The sequence below is a fragment of the Protopterus annectens genome, chromosome 7.part0 (assembly GCF_019279795.1).
Source record: "Protopterus annectens isolate FY-2018-M chromosome 7.part0, PAN1.0, whole genome shotgun sequence".
Taxonomy (NCBI): Eukaryota; Metazoa; Chordata; order Ceratodontiformes; family Protopteridae; genus Protopterus; species Protopterus annectens.
Window position 1 is genome coordinate 320,597,483 of NC_056739.1, and position 20,193 is coordinate 320,617,675.

Here is a 20,193-nt window from a genome sequence, read left to right on the forward strand (position 1 = left end):
GGACCCACGGTGGAGATAGAGTATCCTCTGGATATGATCTGAAGCACCCAGTGGTCTGATGTTATGGAGTCCCATACCGCTAGGTGCAAGGACAATCGTCCCCCCACTGCCTCCAGAGTAGAGCAGTTGGGCCACCCCTCAAGGCTGCTGCCCGGGTCTGTCCGAGAAAGGTTCTTGAGACCCAAAATTCCTTGGACCCCCTCTTCCTCTGGGTCAGCATCCATTCTGTCCCCCTCTGCCTCTGGGGGAAGAAGAGCCCTGAGTGTCTCGGGAATACTGTGACTTCCGGAACCACATCCTCTTTTGCACTCTGGTTCCGGGAAAAAGACCTTCGAGGGTTTGAGAAGCGGATCCTGATGGCAGACAGTGTTCTTCCTGTCCTTCTCATTCTGGACTTGCATCTCTTTGACGGTCTTACCAGAAAGAGTAGAGCTGTCATAAGGGGCATTGGCAAAGGACGCCTTAAAAGGTTCCAAAAATTGACATAATCTGAGCCAGGCGTTAGGCCTCATTGACATGCCGGACCCAGCCACCCTAGCCGCTCCTTCAGTAGCATGTGAAAGGAGTCGCATGGACGTGTTGGAGACTGCTTTCAAAGTGGCCATCCTCACGGAGAACGAGACCCTGTCCTCCAGCAACATGGACTTAGGGGGAGACTACTCCAGCTCCTTTACCAGGTCGCGTTGGGAGTCTGGTGACATGGGCCAGTTAGTTCAGTGCCCTAATAGAAAAGGTAGCTGAAGCATAAACCCGCTTCCCTAGGTGGTCCATCATCTGCGACTCTCGGTCAGGAGGATGAACTGAGGAACTCTCCTGGGCAAGTTCCTGCTGCTACAACCATAGCGTCTACAGGGGGGGGGGGGGGGGGCATGTTCCAGGCTGGCCTATCAGAGGGAGGACTCAAAATCTTGTCAGGCTTTTTTGGAATTGGTTCCATGGTGTCCAACTCCCTCCATGCCCGCGAGGTGACCAGGTCCACCAAATGAAGGAGGGGACACCCAGGAAGTAGATGGGCCCGTGCAGACAGCCTCCAGGAACACGGACTTGTCAGAAGAAGGTTTGGGGGCAGACCAAACTCCCCGTTGGCAAAGGATTTCCATAATGTCTCCAAAGTAGACATCCTTGGGAGATGACCTAGGAGAGATCGGAGCCGAGGGGAGTCATGGATCCTAAGAGTCTTGACCGGGGAAGGGAGGTCTGGAGATGTCTTACGTTTTTCCCTCGACTTTGACTCTCTCTCCTTCTCTCTGCCCCTTTTCCACTCCGCTTCCGCAGGCTTTTGCACAGGAGGTTGAGTACAGCCTGAGAGGGAGGAGAAGTCAGGGGAAGAGAAGGAGAGGCGGCCACAGCTGCCGATGTGACCGAAACCGAAGATGAGGCAACTGTCTCAGAAGGGGGAAGAAGGCCTTTCAGGGCCAACTTGGCCTTCCTGTCTTTGATGGAGTGCGGGTTAAACCCCCATGCATATAGTGCAGTTTGTGCCAGGATGGGCCATGCCCAAGCACGTAACACAAAGAGTGTGGTCATCCACAGGGGATAACATATGGCCACACTTAGTGCATCTTTTAAATACAGGCTTATCAGCCATGGTATCAGAGGAAAGAATAACTGAAAAAAATGTATTTCTCACTGAAAACACCCACTCACCACGCTCACACACACAGAACACACTGAGGGGAGGAAGGGAAGCAAAAACACACACTACTCTAAACTAAGCTAACAACTCAAACTAGAAAACTTGACACATCAAGCAAGGGGAGGAGAAAGAGGAACCTACACTGTCACTACCTAACATTTAGAGAAAAAAAAGAGATGTGTTAAAGTTTTTCACCCACTTACAACCTGGAGTTCTGGAGATCACGATGCTTTAGCTATCAGCGGCAAACGAGATCTGAGGGTTGGAAGGTAGTGGAGGTGTATTATGGGTAAGGGGAGGAGCTTGGAGCAGATGCTACTAAAGTTGCTGGCTCGGATCTAATACGGATCCGGTATCCCACAGGTTGAAGACCAAATGAAGTAAACTACTTCAGATCACCTTTTCATGCTGAGAGATGTTCATAATACAGGACCACTTACTCAGACAAATTGTACAAATAAATAAAATTCCTGAGTAATGTAGTACACATAAAGTCCACTACCTACATTTGGTTTCATACATCAAAATATCTACAGAACTTAAAGCTACTATATATTTTTTTTATTTTTTTGTCTGCAACACATATCAAGTAATGCAACACAGAGACGCAACAGAAATACAAACAGAAACACATAAATGCATACAGACAGTATATGGCAGAAAGAAGAGACAGTACTGCCCCAGAAAAAAATAGTCCTTGCTTTTCAAGCAAGACAAGAAACTAAAGCAGCTGCAGCCAGAACCATTTTGCATCCTATCAGGACAAAAACAATATTACTGATCACCAGCAAGTACAGAAGAGAGGGACTTTTTAAAGTCCTTTTATCCAAATCTTACTATCACTTCAGTTCAGTAGCACTATACAAATTAACTGCAATGGCATTACATTATTTAAAGGCACCTACACAGCCTTGAATGTCATGCAGTGTACAAGAAGTACACATGCTATGCAGCTTATGCAAAGATATTCATAATATATCCGAAAAGCAAAGAAAATATACATTTTACATGCAGACATTTCCACAACACACACACATAACAGAGACATCCTGCACAAAGTATGATGCACATATTTTTGCACATAATGCACAAATACTCCACTACATACATTAATGGACAGTGGGCATGAAAATTGTTACCTTATGTGAAAATCCACTCATAAGGACACTGTTTCTGGCCAGCTCACACATGTCACATGAACTAAGCTTCCAAACTTGAGCAGCAATACTGTATTCTTCCATCAGTGGTTCCTACAGACAAGGAGGAGAAACAATTTATAAAGAAGAAACAATACATACATCTGTAAGCATGCGTTTGGGGGGGGGGGGGGTGTCAAAACCAAAGAAGAGTGAAATGTTAAAACAGGCACAATCACATTAGCAGTATTGAAAAACTACAGTTGTGTAAGGTACTCACCATCACAGTAGATCAAGAAAATCCATTTCTGTCTTTACTATAAATATTTACTGTATTAGTTGCACTCTTTTTAAGAAGGCTGGTCCTCTGTCCAAGCCTTTGTTAAGCAGAATATCCATTTTACAAACTGAGAAGAGGGTCTAATACAGTGAAGACATGAATGCAGTCATTTTTTATGATGAATTCCTATGCAACTGTATTAAAATGTCCCATCTATTTATCCCCTGATACTTTATCAAATTATTTATTTCTATCAAGCTAGAAATCCAAAGGTAAGAAGATGATGGGTCCAGCTATTATTCTTTGGGTGACCACCATGACAAATCCACCTCTAGTCTTGGAAAACGATCAAGCTTGTAATCACGGGTGACAGAATGCACTGTTGACCAGGACGCTGTCACTATCATCCTCCTCCTCCTCTTTCTAGGTTCATAGGTAGGTAACTAGGCTATCTGCCCGAAGGCATTTATAAGCCTAGCCAGAATGTGTTGGCTTTTCTACATGGGGTCGGGGTGTTGAGTCAGCTGTCACCATCTCTTGATTCACTGCTACTCTCTTGTTTTTTTTGACAGTCATTCCTGACTATTGCAGGTCTTCTCTCACACAAAGCATCCACCTTTGTTGGATGTCCTCATTTCCTCTTGCTTTTCCTTTCTGTCCCAAATCTTCTTCAACAGACTGTCTTTTCATCACCATAATCTGTTCTCTTTTTGACTTTCTCCACAATTGGAAATACTTGAGCTACTGCTCTGATGTGTTCATTTCCTCTGTCCTAGATGTAGTGTAAGTAGAGTAGTACAGGTTGCACCACTGTTTTGTATACCTTATTTTTCAGCTTCTTTGGCTGTCTTCTGTCATACACTACCCCAGACACTATGTGCCAGTTGGCTGCAGCTACTCTGATACTACCACTGACCTTCTCATTCAGACTCCCCTTCTCCTCACCTACTCCTCCCAGATACCTGAAGCCATTAACCTGCTTCACAACTTTCACTTCTGTTTTCCCCTACCTTCTACCATTACAATTTTCTTATCTGTACTCGGTTTCATCGCATGTGCCTTCAGTTTTGCATTCTATTCCCCTATCCTTTGCTGAAGTTCTTGTTCAGAGTCTGACTATAATGCCAGATTATCTGCATACAGCAACTTTGTTGAGATGTCCCCTCTTGACTTGTTTGTTAATGTAGTCATCACCCATATGAACTGCAGTGGGACCAGAGCTGAACCCCAATATGCATCTTCTCCCACCGGGAACAACTCTTTTTGGCAGACTGCTGTTTGTACTTGGCGTTTTTCATTTTGTTCTGAGATACAGTCAGCTTCGAAGTCTTCAGAGTCGAATGCACAGGTCCCTGTACAAAGCCTGGACTAATTCTATCAATGTTTCTGGCACTTCAAATCATCACAGGACTGCCAAAATCAGCCTTCTTGGAACCCTGTCATATGCTTTTTCCAAGTCCAGGAATGTCCATTACACTTGTAAGCTATTTCTTCCCTAACTCCCACAATATCTTGATCACATCTGCCAAGATCTCACACGGGTCTGCTGCTTTCCCAAACTTCATTTTCCATAGTGCTGCCCTTACTTCATGTAGACTGGGCTCCTTCTATTGTTTTTCATCATCAGCTGTGTCTGGGAAGTACAGCTTCTTTTGGGTTTTCGTTATTCAAAAGCTGCTGAAAGTACTCCTATCTACCTTAGGAGTCTTGTGGACTAGTGAGCAGGCTGTTGTGAGCATCCTTTATGAAGGGTGCCGGATGGCAATCTTATTTAACTTTCTGTCTTTGCCTTGCAATCTGATGGGAGTTTCTTTCTGGCATCTGTTGAGTCACTTTAGAAAAGCTGATAAGAGTGCCTCTGATGCCTTGTTCTTCATTACTGCAACTGGTCTCTTAGCCTCTTTGTTAGCCAATCAGCATTCCTTCTGAGCCTGGTACATCTTTTCTTTCTCTCACCTCTTCTTGCACTCCTCCTTTCTTTTGATTACTTTCTGGAGTTCAGCATTCCGCCAACAGCTTTCCTTAAGTAGCTGTCTTGGCCCTACATCAGTTGGACAGTTCTCACATGTGCTGTTTTTAATAGGTGCAATTCTTCATCTCCAATTATTTTCTCTTCCTCCTGAGGTGTTACGACTCCGAGTAATTCCTTGAAATCCTGTACTCTCTCTCCAGTCAACCTCCAGGTCTTCAGTCTGATCTCTGTTGACCTTAGAGCCTTCTCTGACCACCACTTGCAGCTTACTGTGGCAACCAGTGGGGATGACTTTGCAATTGCTGATTCTTCCCCAGTGCCCCTTTCCTTATTAGGAGGAAGTCTACCAGAGTTGCATGTTGGTCACTCTTGCATGTGAACTTGTGACAATTTATCTTGCTGAACCAGGGTGGCAACTATCAAACCATTTGCCAGACAGAAGTCTAGAATGGCCTCTCCATTATTCCTGCTGCCCCATGCATGTGGACCCAGGTAGACCTCCTATTGTGTTCTCTTTATATAGACATGTACATTCAGGACTCCCGTTATAAACACCAACTCATGTTGTCAAGCTGCTGCCCGCATGTACTGTCTTCCTCACTATCACAACCCTGCTGTTGGAAACAAGGTAAGATTATGAATAGTACCCTATCTTAACACATGAGCCCGATTGCTAAGAGTCTGTCACTAATTCTGATGACTTCCCTCACTGCCTTCTGAAGTATCCCCCTCGCTACATTTCCCACATCCCTTCTTGTCTGACCTCCTCCAGAGTAGTAGACTCTGGATCCCAAACCAAGTGGCTTTGCTACACTGCCCTTCTATTTTGTCTCCTGGATACAGAGGATGCCCAGCCTCATTCTTATCATCATGTTATCCACTTCTAAGCTGTGCCCTGTCAGTGAACATATACTGAGTGTTTGGCAAGTGGATTGCTTCTGTGCCCAGCTTTTGCTCAACATAGCTAACCCAGGTAACAAGCTGGGCAAATGGACACCAGCTGGGCAGCAGTTTACTGACCTTTTACAGCAGAAACACACTGGTCAAGTAGGGCACACAGACCCCTACCAGCATTTCTATGTGTCCCTGGTACAGATCTACAAAGGCCAGGTCCTCAACCCACTTATCACTGGTAAATACCCATGCCCATTTTAATAACATTAGTTAATGTGACCACATGACTTGGAGCCTAATTTGACACCACTGAGTGGCTGGCTCTGATGCAGTGCACAGTGGAGAGGAAACTGAGTACCATAGCTGATGCTCAAAGCAGTTGTCCTATAACCCCCCACCCCGATAAGTACAATCTAGTGTCTGTGCTGCTGCCCACAGCCTCTAGATGACATCTGTATAAGAAAAGCTGCAAAAGTTGCTACACCTCTCATGGAATGAACTCTGATTGGTCTTACTAACCAAATAAAGAAAAAAAAAATAGGCAACAGTTTATTTGGTCACAAGAGTGCCCTGCTCACTCTGAGCAAAGGAAACAGACAAATAATCAGACAGTCTCATCTCTAAAGCTAGCTAGTAATGGCCTCTTGCAACTTGGACAACAACCATATAATGTCTCACACACACACATATTCAGTGAAGTTACTAAAACCTAGACTAGATTAGAATGCTCATGAGTTTATGAGAAAGACAAACAAAAAAAGGACTTAAGTCTACAATTTTACTTAATATCACGTTTTACTTGTTACTGTGTTAAGTATTTACTTTGTTCACCAGTTCTGAAAAAAACCTTTATGAAGTTTATATTTTAGTATATTTCTTCACACCATTATGAAATGGAATTACTTTACTCAATCCCTTAACAGCACTGTATCTAGCACTCCTTGCAATGGAAAACAATGCAATCAAAATTTTCACACCTGTCATCTTTCACTCTGGTTACCAAACACATTCAAGCACAAAGGTGGAAGAAGCAGGAAAAACTGCGAACATGCTGATAAGACAATAGATGAAAACACCCAGATGCATATATGTACACAAATGCACACACACACACACACACACACACACACATACATAATATACCCATGTGCATATGAGTATACCAGCTCTTGACCAATATATAAGGCAATCCAATACATAAAACAACTCACAGAGCTATCAGTGTTACAGGCTACAGACATGAATGTCTGTAGCTGACAGACATAACTGTACATAACTGCATAATCAGCAGTAGTCAGAGAAGGGAAATAGCATCTCATTTATAATGTAAACCACAGATATAACACTGTTACCCAGACTGACTTCCTGTTGCTCTCCTTTTTTGTGCTTTTGTGTAATGACACATTTTGTGTCCTTTCCTCTTAAATCAGACAGCACATTCTAAACTCAGAACCATTAGACTTCTGGATGAAGTATTGTCTAGTGGATTCAGGTGTCCTACCTTGGTGAAGTGGAACTGTAGCGGGTCATCAGTTGACAGTGAGACCATCAACCCCCGGGAAAGATACTCTGGCAGTGGATTCCGATGATAACTTAGGAAAAGACTATTGTTGCTGAGCGGTGACATGGCAATACCAATCTGGGCAAGGTAGTACAGATACTGCAGTACTGGAGCCTATGATGAGAAACATGCATTAACAATGGCAGTAACAACAACCAATATAATTTAAAATATTAAACTCTAAAGACAATAGCTAGGCACATTCTACTAATTCATTTAATTTTGTAAAAGGCACGAAAAACACACCGTGGCCATATTTTAAAAGATCTAAACAGTTCAGGAGTACAGTGTTGTCTTTTGTAATAAAACATGCTACGCTCTGGCAAAGTGTTTAAAAGATGGCTGCAATGTCCTCACTTTACTTACTTGCTTACAAGTAGTAAACTCCAGCAGTTAACATAATATAATATATAACAGGATATGGTATAGGCAAAATTAGCTATAATCACTGGTGACCACTGTAAAAAAAAAAAAAAAAAAAAACACTAAGTGGCTATTATTTTTGTACAAAATTAACTACAATCAGTGATGACCACTGTAAAAAACTGAGTAGGCAGTCAAATTTTGTAATAAGCTGTTAAATTTCATAAAAATATATTACTCCCTGCATAAAAATCATTGCACTTTTTCATTTTCTTGGTTTAGTAAATACAAAACAGAGACAATGTCACCTATGTCTGTAAAATAAGTATTTCTTAACAAATCCCTACATGCTGAGAAAAAGAGCACAAAGAGAATCACATGCCTTACCTTCCTGAGTAGCAGACCATGGGAAATATTCTCAGACAGCATAAAACCTGACACAAGGTGATGAATGGGCCCTGCCTCCCCACAGTGAGGACGTAGTACAAAAGTGGACAACCCTCTCTTCCTAAAGAAGATGAGAAATAAATTGTAGTAACAAAAGAAATTCAAAGAAAAGGTGTATACCTACCACTGCTGTACAGCAAGCAAGAATCAAGACCTTTACCCAAACGAGAATTACATTGAGGGGATTCCTCACTCTGCTACCCAAGATACCCATTAATGCACATCCATCTCACTAAAACTTTCCAGAGACCATACTATGGAGGATATTTTGTAATGATTTTGCTCTGTAACCCAAAGCACTCAATAATCCTTGAATCCATCCTGTTATACAGGGTACCCTGTGAGAAGCATCAGCCTAACTTACTACCCAATATATCTCATTACTTGTCTCTGACACAGTCAATAACTGACGTGTCAAATGACTCCACATGCCAGTCAGCTGTCCACATGGAACAGCTATTACTTGTACAGCTCATTATCCTATGGCACTCAAGGACTTCCCCACACAGTAATTTTCCTCCAGCATCCAGCTACCTTTTATGCTGATTATGAAACTACAGCATCTAATGGCCCTGTATATACCCTACTGCACCAACACAACTTGTGATTTACTCACATGCCATGACTCAAACACCCTGTTATCTGTAATCGCAGAGTAATGAGGTATATAAAGAATCATCTATCACACCCAGTGACTTGCCTCACTCACTTCTACTACCAAGGATACTATGTGCTTCTCAACACAGGAATTATATGACCTGTTAGCAATGTCCAATTAGCCAGGCATAATGGCACAACTCGGGCAAAATTTACAAACATGAAGTCACTGACACTGGGAAACAGGCCGTCTGCCTTCTCATTTGCAATCCATTAAAATGTGTTCTTCACTGCTCCCTGTCCGAAAAAGTCCAGTGAATACTCCATGTAAAAAGCAAAGATTAAATGAACTGCTGCACTCAACTTTTAGGGAAGAGTTGTGTCACTTGAAACTACAGAGGAGTGCCCCAGAATGAGGGAACACTGGGAAACAGAGTCCTTTCAGACAAATCCCCCCTTTTTGCTGTCTGAAGAGGAAGGCACTCTGGCTCTTCACTTCTGCTAGGTCAAAATCTGAATCCAAACATCTTCCAAAGCAAAGTTGCTTAGTCAAAGTTCCACCCAATTAAGGTATTACAGTTTTTGACAGGAAGCAATAGTCCATGGAGCGCTAAGCTCGGTTAATGTGTACATATGCGGGTCTAAAATAATTTCATTTTTCAAAAGTCTATTGTATTTTTAAAACAATACATGTTTTGCTTATTTTTTTCACATCTTTGCTGCATGTTTGCTGAAACATACCTATGTGCTTTGTACAGCTTATGTTTCACATTGTTGCATCTTTACAGAAAAAAAAAAGTAAAGGCATCATACAACTTTCAAAAACACACACACAACGGTTTTAGTCAGCCACATACTCAGCGATCACTCAAAAGTGATCAAGTAACCGTCCTGTGCTTTCACACAAAGTTTGGCTCCCCGAACCTCAAAGCACAGACACCTTCTGTATACCTCAAAGTTTAACTGTGATGAAAGTGAAAGAACAAATACTCAAAGCATCTATTTCAACTTGTTGCTCATATACAATGTATTTAGAAAAGCCATATCAATGGTCATCCAACTGTGACCATGTAGTGGATGGGTGCTTTCACAAACAGCTTGCCTCCCTGTCTCACCGGAAGACAGTCATCTTCTGTGTACCAATCTGTCAGACTGTGATGAAAGGGAAACAAACTACAACAATAATTATTTCCAATTGCTGTTCAAAGATAAATTTTCTGCCCTTAGATACGCCATATCAATCAACAAGCATTTAACACCGATTATGTAACTGCTCTGCACTCACACACAGTCTGCCCTATTCTTCCAAACTCTCACAGATGGACACTTTTCAGATCTCTGTTTGATTGTGTTAAAACCAAAAGTAACCAAATCACAGAAGAAAATACTGTGGTGCTTCATTTTGGGTTCCCATAGTTTGAGAATTACATCAGGCTCTATTCTACAATTTCAAACAAGGAAAGAAGGCTTAATCAATAGGCAAAGTCCTACCATAAACTTAGAGCACATTTCCTTTCCTTTTCTCACTGTTACAAACAAAAAGGCAAGAGGAAACAAGCAATGCTCAATGTAAAGGGAATGATATGCCTCTGCCCAACACTGTCTCCTTGCAGTTAAACTGAAAACAATTACTAGAGCCTGTCTAAAGAGCACAGAAGTTTTAAAGAACTGTCATTTTTTTTTTTTTAACAGACTTGTGACTCCTGACTTGCAATTTTACACTTCAATATTAATCTCTCCCTGTATGACTGAGACTGGAGTGGAGATCAGCCAACAGTTGTAGTCACTCACTTTTTTTTTTTTTTTACCAGTCACTATTAAACATCATCAGAGATGGACTTAACTCACTTGAAAAAATGGTTACAAATGACTTCATATCTCACTTGCTGCACCACAGCCACTCAATGACTAATATATCAGTGGTTCAGTACTGACTGATTAAACAATTTTTAACAAGAAGTTCTTTATGTCCAATGAGAAAATCTTCTCAGCAACTTATACTGGCTTCCTCTGAAATAGATCATTAGGACAGACCTTGTATTTCTTTCTTAGAAGACTTAGTTCTGTAACTTGCCACAACTGACATATAAGTTTCAGTATTATCTGGTTTACCAAAGAGAAAGGACATTTCTTGGGGCATATGCTATGAATTCTGTGTAAATTAATTTCAAAATGTACCTTGAATACAACAACTCATTTCCAAGCCCCTCTTTTCATAAGGAGAAATCAGAGGAGAAAATATTATCTAACCTCCAAAGAGGCAGTCATGATAGTATCAAAACTTTAAATCCATTTGGTGCCTGGTTAAATTCTGAGGGAATGGGTACGTTTGAATAAAAAGACTGTTTTCCCTCCTTGGGATTAGCTGATAAGCAGTCACAGAGGAGTATGGGGAGTCGGAGCTTTTTGAAGCAGGCCATTTGCAGTTCCCTAGGCAGAAAACAACTCGTATTGCCTGAGGGCTACTACAGCAGTAGGAATGATGAGGGAATACTACTAAAAAGCCCTGTTAAAAATAGCATTTTTTTAAAGGGCACTATTATGTGTAGAAAGGTTTCCCACTGGATACTTGTATGCTAGAACCGAAGCTGAGGGCTGGCTGCTGCTCCTATGAAGTCTCTAAGCTGCTTCTTCAAAAGAACTAAAGAAATCTTCACTCTCTGACTCTGATTTCCCTGCACAGGGCTGACCAATCAGCAGTCACGTTGGAAGCTGTCCAGTTGTGCCCTGGGTAGGACAACATCCCATATAGCTTAAAGGCTACTGCAGTAGTGGGAATAATGACTATCTGTACAGACACAGTACAGATGGAAAGTAGTATAGGTGAGATTTTTTTTTGCTCCCCACTGGACCATGCCTAATGTATTCTTCACCTGCAGCATTCTGCTTAACTGCTCTTCTACTTGCACTCAAGTGGCCCATTTGGTCTGGGGGGAGGGGGATTGAGACCAGACATTCCTAAATTAGGTTAGGATGTGACAGCAGAATAACAGTCATTCTCACCAAGGAATCCTAACTAGCACTCATCTCCCGGGTGAGCGTCACGTAGTATGGAGTGGGAAAGCTTATCAGTCCTGTGTGGTGGCCTACCATCTACTACTGGGAGTACTTCCTGCTACTTGGCAGCTCTTCCTACTGTTACTGCTGTTATCTGGTGGGAAAGACTGTTTATGCATGCTAGTTTCCCCTTGGCTTATAAGTGTGAATGCATTTATACAGCATTGTCTCAATAGGCTCGGATTCCACTGGATGCAACATGTAGTGGTCCCACATCTGCCTCCTTTCCCAGGACAGGTGACATGTCAGCGGCTATACTCCAATCCTTTCTGGCCAGGTCCTAGAGGCATCCGAGACACTAATCACATTAGGGTTTTATCCCTCTATGTCATGCAGCTGTCCAAGTCAGACAGACAGACATACAGACTAAGAGTATAGCAATGGAAAATTATACGGACATGCTAAACTTTTCAGTAATTCTTTTTCTTGTATGACTTGGAATTTTGAAACGGATTTGTCTGTTGGACACTGTTGTTTAACACTAGTATTACATAAAAACTTGCTTTATAATTTCTGCTCAAACCACTGCTTTACCCATCATCACTTTTGTATTTTTAGCAGTTTAATCTCCCTTCATTTGCGTGACGTCAAGAGTTTGATGCAGCACTTTGGCTGAAACTTTAATAATGTCCAGTACAATGACATGATGCTTCCATATCTGTATTCATGTCCCTTTGCTATGAAGTAAAGTATCCTATTAACTCTTGCTACTACTAATTCACAAAGCTAAGTATTCATCTCACAGCATATTATAGACCTTACAAATTTTCCTCCTCCACTAACCTATCCAGGGCCATCCCTCCAAGCATAATTGTTTCCAGGCTTCCTCCCATTAATACACAAACCTTCACTTCAGCCAAGAAGCTTCATCAGGTCTCAGGAGAATTAGTTACTCCATTCTGTACTACAGCACCAATCTTGATTTTATCAGTGAGAAGGGTACTCCTACTCTCTAGTCTTACTTAACATAAGACAACTATGTCAAGCAAGACTGGTCAGAATGGCAGCATCTCTAAGAGCCCACTGACTCTGCTTTTCTCCTTGGTTTCTCACTGATGGCCTCTGCTTCCAGCCAGTTTCCTACTCATGCAGTCAACACATGAAGTAAGGGTAGTCTTCAGAGTTCATACATGAAAGCAAACCATTTACACTGGATGCATTGCCGGAATAAGCAATCATTCTACATGTAACACACACAGACACACACAGACACACACAGACACACACAGACACACACAGACACACACAGACACACACAGACACACACAGACACACACAGACACACACAGACACACACAGACACACACAGACACACACAGACACACACAGACACACACAGACACACACAGACACACACCACTGTTCTCAAATCTATATGGTTAAAATGAGTTCTCAGCTGTAAATGGAAAGAGTATCTAGGGAATAAATAAAGTTACAAGCAATAGTGTGTTATTTTTTAAAAGAATGACTGTGAAATGTTTAAGTAAACTCTGCAACAGCTCAACAAATTCTTTCACTTGAAGACCTGCCTCTGTCTTAACTCTGACAAGCTTCAGACTATCTTTGAAGTACTAACTAGCATGAAATTCTTACCTACGGAGGTGGTTTAAAACAGTCATATTGGCATAAATGTAATAGAGATAGTATGCATATGGTGGATTGTCATCCTCCTTCCAGTTTTCAGGAAGTGGGCTGTCCAAGTTGAAGATATGATTCTCTGGTTTGGATTCATCGTCCACACTGTCAAAACCAATTACCTGTGAAAACAGCAAGAGTCACAAGAGTTAGAATTTAGAAAATGACTTTGAAACCATCACTTGCCTGTCGTCAACATGCTCTTTGAACCAGAATGTTGGTGTAATTATTTCATAGGTAATGTTATACCTCAGTGTGACATACTTTCCTTAAACAATTGCACCTGAAGATATTAGTTTGCGGAGTAGACAGATTTTCAAACTGTTACTCTGGAGTTCACACACTGCTCTCTGTCGCATGCAGGCAAATTTATCATTCTGCCTCATTCTTGGCAATGTCCACTGTTGTCAATGATCTGCCCCAAACTATCAAGTATGCTTTCCCTTTTTAATCGGTATATATTACAAATGGGATACATGCCAATGCTTGAAAGTTCACTTTGTCAAAGTGAAACAAAAGGAATGCGTCTCAGCACCACCAAGGCATTTCCCATTACTCCCACATTTGGCAAGCGGCAACCTATACCAGCACTTGGCGTAAGATTTACCTTGCACACTGCCATCTGAAATGGTAGGCAGGTGCACTCAATGCCACCCACAGAGTTCTCGGAAGCCCCTGGTCTCACAATACTGGTAGTGGTGTTAACACGCCGTCACTACGGTTCACAGTGCCAGGTACAATAGCGAAATTACATGGTCACCGACCCCATCCATAGCTCCAAACTATGAGTAAAGATGCAACAGTACACTGTTGCTGGTGTACATAACATCATTGAATGGGGTGGTTGAACCGCCGAAGGCCCACTTCTGTTGTCTGGATACATTTGCAGTGCATTTTGGAAACGGCCCAGGTGTAATCACCGGCTTGCAGCAAAATATATTTAGGTCTGCTCCATGCTATACAACATGGAGCAATGAGAGCTGTTACGACACAGTGATGTCACATACCTGCACAGAGGCTAAAGGATGTGTTTGGTGAAAAATCATTGGAGTCCACCTGTGGTGGTAGTCACATGAGAGAGAGGCATGCAAAAATCATCATGGCACTAGCAAAAAGTGGGCAGGATCGATCCGGCCAACAATTTGCCATGGCAAGCAAATGCAGAACAAAAGTGAAGCAAGCGAGCAACTCAACCAGACTACATCATGCGCACTGACTGGCCAAGCTGTTCAGCAGACAATACATACAGTCAAACAGGCCAGAGGGTGAACTAGAAGGTAGTAATCAACATTTGCACAGGTGGAGGGAGTCCAACGTTAGTGGACAGGAAACACTACCATAAATGAATAGTTGTGGTGGTGGATGTGGGAAACATGTATCCAAACAGGATAAGGTGTGGGCTGCGGAACACATCTCCATCAGATGGTGGAGCGCTGCGCGGGCTCAGGCTGGGTATACCATATGGCCCAGTGCCGAGGACTGAGTAACCTATCAGTGATTTTTGTATCCATGCTGGGAAACATATATAAACTCTGTTGGGTCCGCCTTTAAAATTTGCTATAGAATGGTGGTATCCACACCCCAGAACAGGAATAATAGGTGTTGCTTGATGCAGAGTAGCGTGATGGCAATGTGGGACCCTGACGTCTGTTTGGTGTAAGCTTTTGCATCTATTATGTACTGAAAAACACAAAGTGGACAAATTCACAGCCATCAAAGTCTCTATCTTCTCAAAAGAATTGTTATAAAGATCTCTGAACAATTTTGGTTGCACTCCTCTCAATCAATTTCAACTTGTCTCTGTCCTTTTATTTCCTTTAAAGGATGTAGTTTAGAGTTTCTGTGATAGAGTTTCCATAAAGGCTCATCTAGTGCCAGGTGTCATTTATTATCTGGGGCCCTCTAACTCCAAAGTAGCGAGGAGCAAAAAAAATCTCTGGTTAAGGGCTCCAACTGGAGAATTCTCTGCAATAACTGTCCCAGCTACAGTGTTGACTGCAATACATCTGCTTTTATACATAGACTCAGCATTTCGCATGTTACAGAAACAGCAGCAGTCAGTCCTAAAAGACTGCTGCCAGCACGTTTATCAATGACAACCTTCTATTCACGCCCATCAATGACAACTCTTCTTATACAAGACCATGAGTCGGAACAGCAGGTTCTAGAAAACAATAGCATGTGTAGTATTCCCACTCCAGGCCACAAGTGCAAGCCCAGCAGTAGTCCTGAGTACATCACAGAGATGATAGTGTTCTTCGCCATTATAACAGGGTTTATGATGTGTTTGAGACAGCGGATGCCAAGACAGTCATCTTGACAGCCAATAAAGGAATCTTTGGCACTTTGTTAACTGATCAAGAAGGTGTAAGGAAACAGGCAGCATGGAATCATTGGGTGTCTCTAATATGCAGCTTCAGTTTCATAACCTGTCGTAAGTCAGGTTCCAGTTCAAAGAGCTTTTTACATTATCTCTGAAACAATTGAAAACCATGTCCTTAAGATAATGACATGTAGCCATCCAAAAGATGAAGGGTCCATCCAGTCCTCACTTATACTATCCAATGTTTGACTACATTCAGATGAGTCATCTTTTAAAATGGGAAATATTTAAGAGAACTCAAGTAATTCTTAAATGGTGCCAAATAAAAGTATATTGGGAAGAAATATTACAGCCAATGCAAACAGACTATAGTATGGGGTGAACCCAGAAACACGGGTGGGGGCAGTAATGAAGTAAGCTGATGGACTTACAGTACTGTGAGCTATTATGAAGCAGGGCAGTACCAACAACAGAAGCACCCCCCAACAAAGTCATGTGTATCAATTCCAGTCCTCATGCCGAAAGCATTCAATTTATGACAGTTAGTGAAAGCAGCATCAGCGTCAGGAGGACAGAAGTAGACTCTGTCATTTTGTTCATCAGCCAAAAAAAGAGGTTGTGATTCCTGATGTGTTCACCCTTAGAGAACCGCCAAACAAGTGGCCCGAGACAGCACAATGGATATGCAGTCATGCCTAATGCATCTGGCACACGGTGAACAACAAAATACTACATACAGGACGGCACATGCACAATGGCTGCTGTGCACCCCAGTGGCTTAATTTACGAGTCCTACCGCCATCCCTCATGCAACAATTTGGGCATGTTCACAACACATCAGCTGCAACACATATGACAGAGAGGGATGAGTTCAGCATTGGCTGAGATAACTGCAGAGGTAGATAGGGAAATTAAATGCTGTCCTGTTAATCATCATCCTTTTTGTCTTTAGTAAACCCCCTGTAAGCCCATTGAAGGAGATGGTCTCCTGCTTATCTCCTTTTTACTGAATGTTTTTCATACTGTTTGCCCAATATGCCATGCCTACTAACAATCTAATATTCTCCCATGACTCGCATTTCTTTTCATCCCTTACTCTAACTATTCACTAATGAAGGTAAAAGCAGGCCTGTAGATGGTCAATACAGGCAGCTATAGTACTGTTTTGCCTCATCAACATCAGCATCCTGGCAATGTGTGCTGTGGAACTTGGTAACTTGTGTCATTTAAGCAGCCGCATTATCGTCCCAAAGTTAGTGTATGGCAGTGTAAACCCACAGCAGACGGCTACCGGATCCATGAATTGCTTGGTGACTGAAACCCTCAGACCATCCTGGATTGGTTGGGGCAGCTAGGTTTCACTCACTTATGCCATAGGCAGGTTCAAGTGAAAAATAACTAAGTCATAAGATAATAACTATCTTGAAAGCAAACAGAACTTGTCCATTTCTTTTAAGAACAAAGAAGAAAAAGTTATGTACTCACCATAACATTCCATCTGAGTAGTTCTCTTCATTTGTCTTCAACCTGTGGGATACCGATCCGTATCGGATCTGAGCTGGCACTTACTAGCATATGCTCAGGCTCCTCCTTACCCATAATACACCTCTACTACCTTCCAACCCCCAGATTGGAGTTTTATAACCTTATACTGATAACCTGACTCTGAAAATATATATTTGTGACCTACAACTGCAGCCTGTAGGCTGTCTATATGCCAAGGTCCGGGGAGGAGGGAGGATTTGTTGAAGACAAATGAAGTGAACTACTCAGATGGAACGCCATGGTGAGTACATAACTTCTTTATCTGAAGTTTACTTCATTTGGTCTTCAACTTGTGCATGAGTCCTAGCTACTAAACTCCTGAGGCCCTTATGGGAAGAATATTCGAGCACCGCTAAACCAAAGGATGCTCTCCCAAGTCAAATCCAATTTGCAATGAGAAACAATGTATGAGATAAGGACCAAGTAGCTGCAGCACAAATATCATCCAAAGAAACTCTAGATCGTGCCAGAGACATAGCTATCGTGATCTAGGTGGAATGAGCTCTCACTGACCCGGAGGAGACATGCGCCTCTGCCCTTGTAGACCTGAAGGATGCATGAAGACATCCATCTAGCAATAGTTACCTTGGAGATAGGTTTCAAAAAAGCGTTTATAAGGATACAAACAATTGATCAGCTTTTACGGAAATTCTTTGTCCTGTGTAAATAGAATCATCATAACTGTCTATGAACATCCAGCAGGGTGGAGTTTTGTATTCCATCTGTTAGTAAAATTAGGAAAGAACACAGGAAAATTGACATATCTGATCGACACGACTGGTGATGCCACCCGCAGTGAAAGGATGATTGGTCCGGTGGGAAACCCTATCTTTGTGAAAGATCATATATGAACTTTACGGACAAGGCCCTGTAGTCTAATACCCTTTGGCAGAGTGGTAATAGCTACCAGAAAAGCTAAGCTTTCCAAGATAAGTATTTCAGATCTGCTGTTATAGGTTCAATGGTGGAGTCACCAAAGCTTGAAGAATTACATTGTTGTCCTATGGGGAACAGGATTCTGACCGGGGGTAATAAAAGGTGCCTTTAATAAAGGCTTTACATAGTCTAGATGAGGACAGAGGCAGAACTCTCACTCTGCTGGCTGAAAATGGAGAGAAATGGAAATAACTGGATCTTGGACAGTAGAAGAACTAGCCTGTGTTGAAAATATCAGCTATAAAACCAAGAAAGGCAGAAATAGGAGCCGCTAAGGAGTTCAAACCCTTGAGGCCCAAAGGGAAACCATTTCCACTTGCTGCGAGCAACCTTCCTGGTTGAAGACTTACGAGCAGTCATCAAAATAGACCTAACTTAGGAGGATAACCAGGAGTCGAGCAATCACGGAACTGAGTGAGCCAAGATGTGAGCTCAAACCGTCCAGATTCAGACGAGGAACCCCAAGGGTGTGAAATCATCCTGAATGGGATCCAAGATCCAAGGCAGAGCTCAGAAGGTGAGACCAAAGGAAGGGAAACCATACCTAGCAAGGCCAAAATGGGCAATGAGGACTTTGTTCTCAGTAAACGAAGCTTTCTAGAAACCTCGAATAAGAGATACTGAGGGTAAGCATACAGAAGACCCCGGCTGGGCATGTACCAGGAGCATCTGTGACTCCCCGGCAAGGGGTTCAGAGCGAAAAATCGCATCGCACTTTTGCGCTGAAGGATAAGAGATCGCAAGGTTGGGACCCCACTCATGTAGATCTGTTCATTAATACTGAAAGATTCAGAGACCACTGTGAAGGCAATCAGAATAGTAGTCTGACTAGCCTGTCCGCTAGGATGTTAACCCGCCCTGAACGTGTACGCGGCGAGAAAGCAGCTGCGGACGCCCATTCACACACTCCTCATGGCCTTCCTCGGCTGGGGCAAAAGATCCTGATCCTTCCTGTTTGTAGATATACCAGACCACTCAACATGTTGTCTGACTGAATTCGGTAATCTTTCCAGAAGAAGAGCAGCCGAAGGGTTTGCAACGCCAGAAGGACTGCCCTCAGCCCCCAGGACACGGCGCAAGCTGGTCTACAGGGGACCACAGGCCGGACCGGTCTTGCGGTTCGAACAATGCTCCCCAAGCTGGGAGGCATCTGTGGTCACCGTGGTTTGGCTGAACAAAGGGTCATCTCCAAACATAAAATACCCACCATATGAGGGATGACCGGCTGACTCGCTGAGTTTGAATTGGCGAATGGAAGTTACAACAGGACCATTGTACAGCTTATAGTCCATCAAAATTCTCATGCAACCGGGCACATGGAGAAGAGTTATGGATACGCCATTGAGCCTAAGGTCCTCAAATACAGACTCACCGTCAGATGAGAATGGTAGATCAGAGACATGCATCCTCAGGTTTTGTACTCTGGTCCGAGGTCAGGAAGATCTTGCAATGTAAAAGTATTCATTCTGCGCCTAATGTAGTCTTATCACCTAGGATCTAGGAGTGATTTGGATGCACTGATCAGATCCCCAAACGAGGGCAAGGATCAAGAACAATCCCTTGCCTGGGGAGAGTACACTGGTGGGAGGAGGAGTGAGGAGCCAATCGTCCAGGTAAGGATAGACCTGAATTCCTGAAGTCCTTAGCTAGCCACTAACACTGCCAATTTACCTTGGTGAACACCCTTGGGCTGTGGTGAGATCAAAGGTTAAGCCCAAATTGCAATGATCACCTAGTTGTGGTATGGAGGAACCTCCTGGAGTTTCAGCATTTTATGTGATAGTAAGAGTCCTGAGGGGTCTAAATGAGCA

The 20,193-nt window shown here is 42.8% G+C and overlaps 1 protein-coding gene across 4 annotated transcripts in view; it reads right to left on the reverse strand.

Annotated features, from left to right (window-relative positions):
* AMPD2 (adenosine monophosphate deaminase 2) overlaps positions 1-20,193 on the reverse strand; it is an 855,139-nt gene that overhangs the window by 44,097 nt on the left and 790,849 nt on the right. For all 4 annotated transcript variants that reach the window (XM_044076870.1, XM_044076869.1, XM_044076868.1 and 1 more), the window contains 4 exons: positions 13,537-13,700; positions 8,230-8,350; positions 7,420-7,593; positions 2,776-2,886 (listed from right to left, as the gene is read on the reverse strand). In XM_044076870.1, coding sequence (XP_043932805.1) covers positions 2,776-2,886; positions 7,420-7,593; positions 8,230-8,350; positions 13,537-13,700 — 570 coding nt within the window. The remainder of the gene's footprint in view (positions 1-2,775; positions 2,887-7,419; positions 7,594-8,229; positions 8,351-13,536; positions 13,701-20,193) is intronic.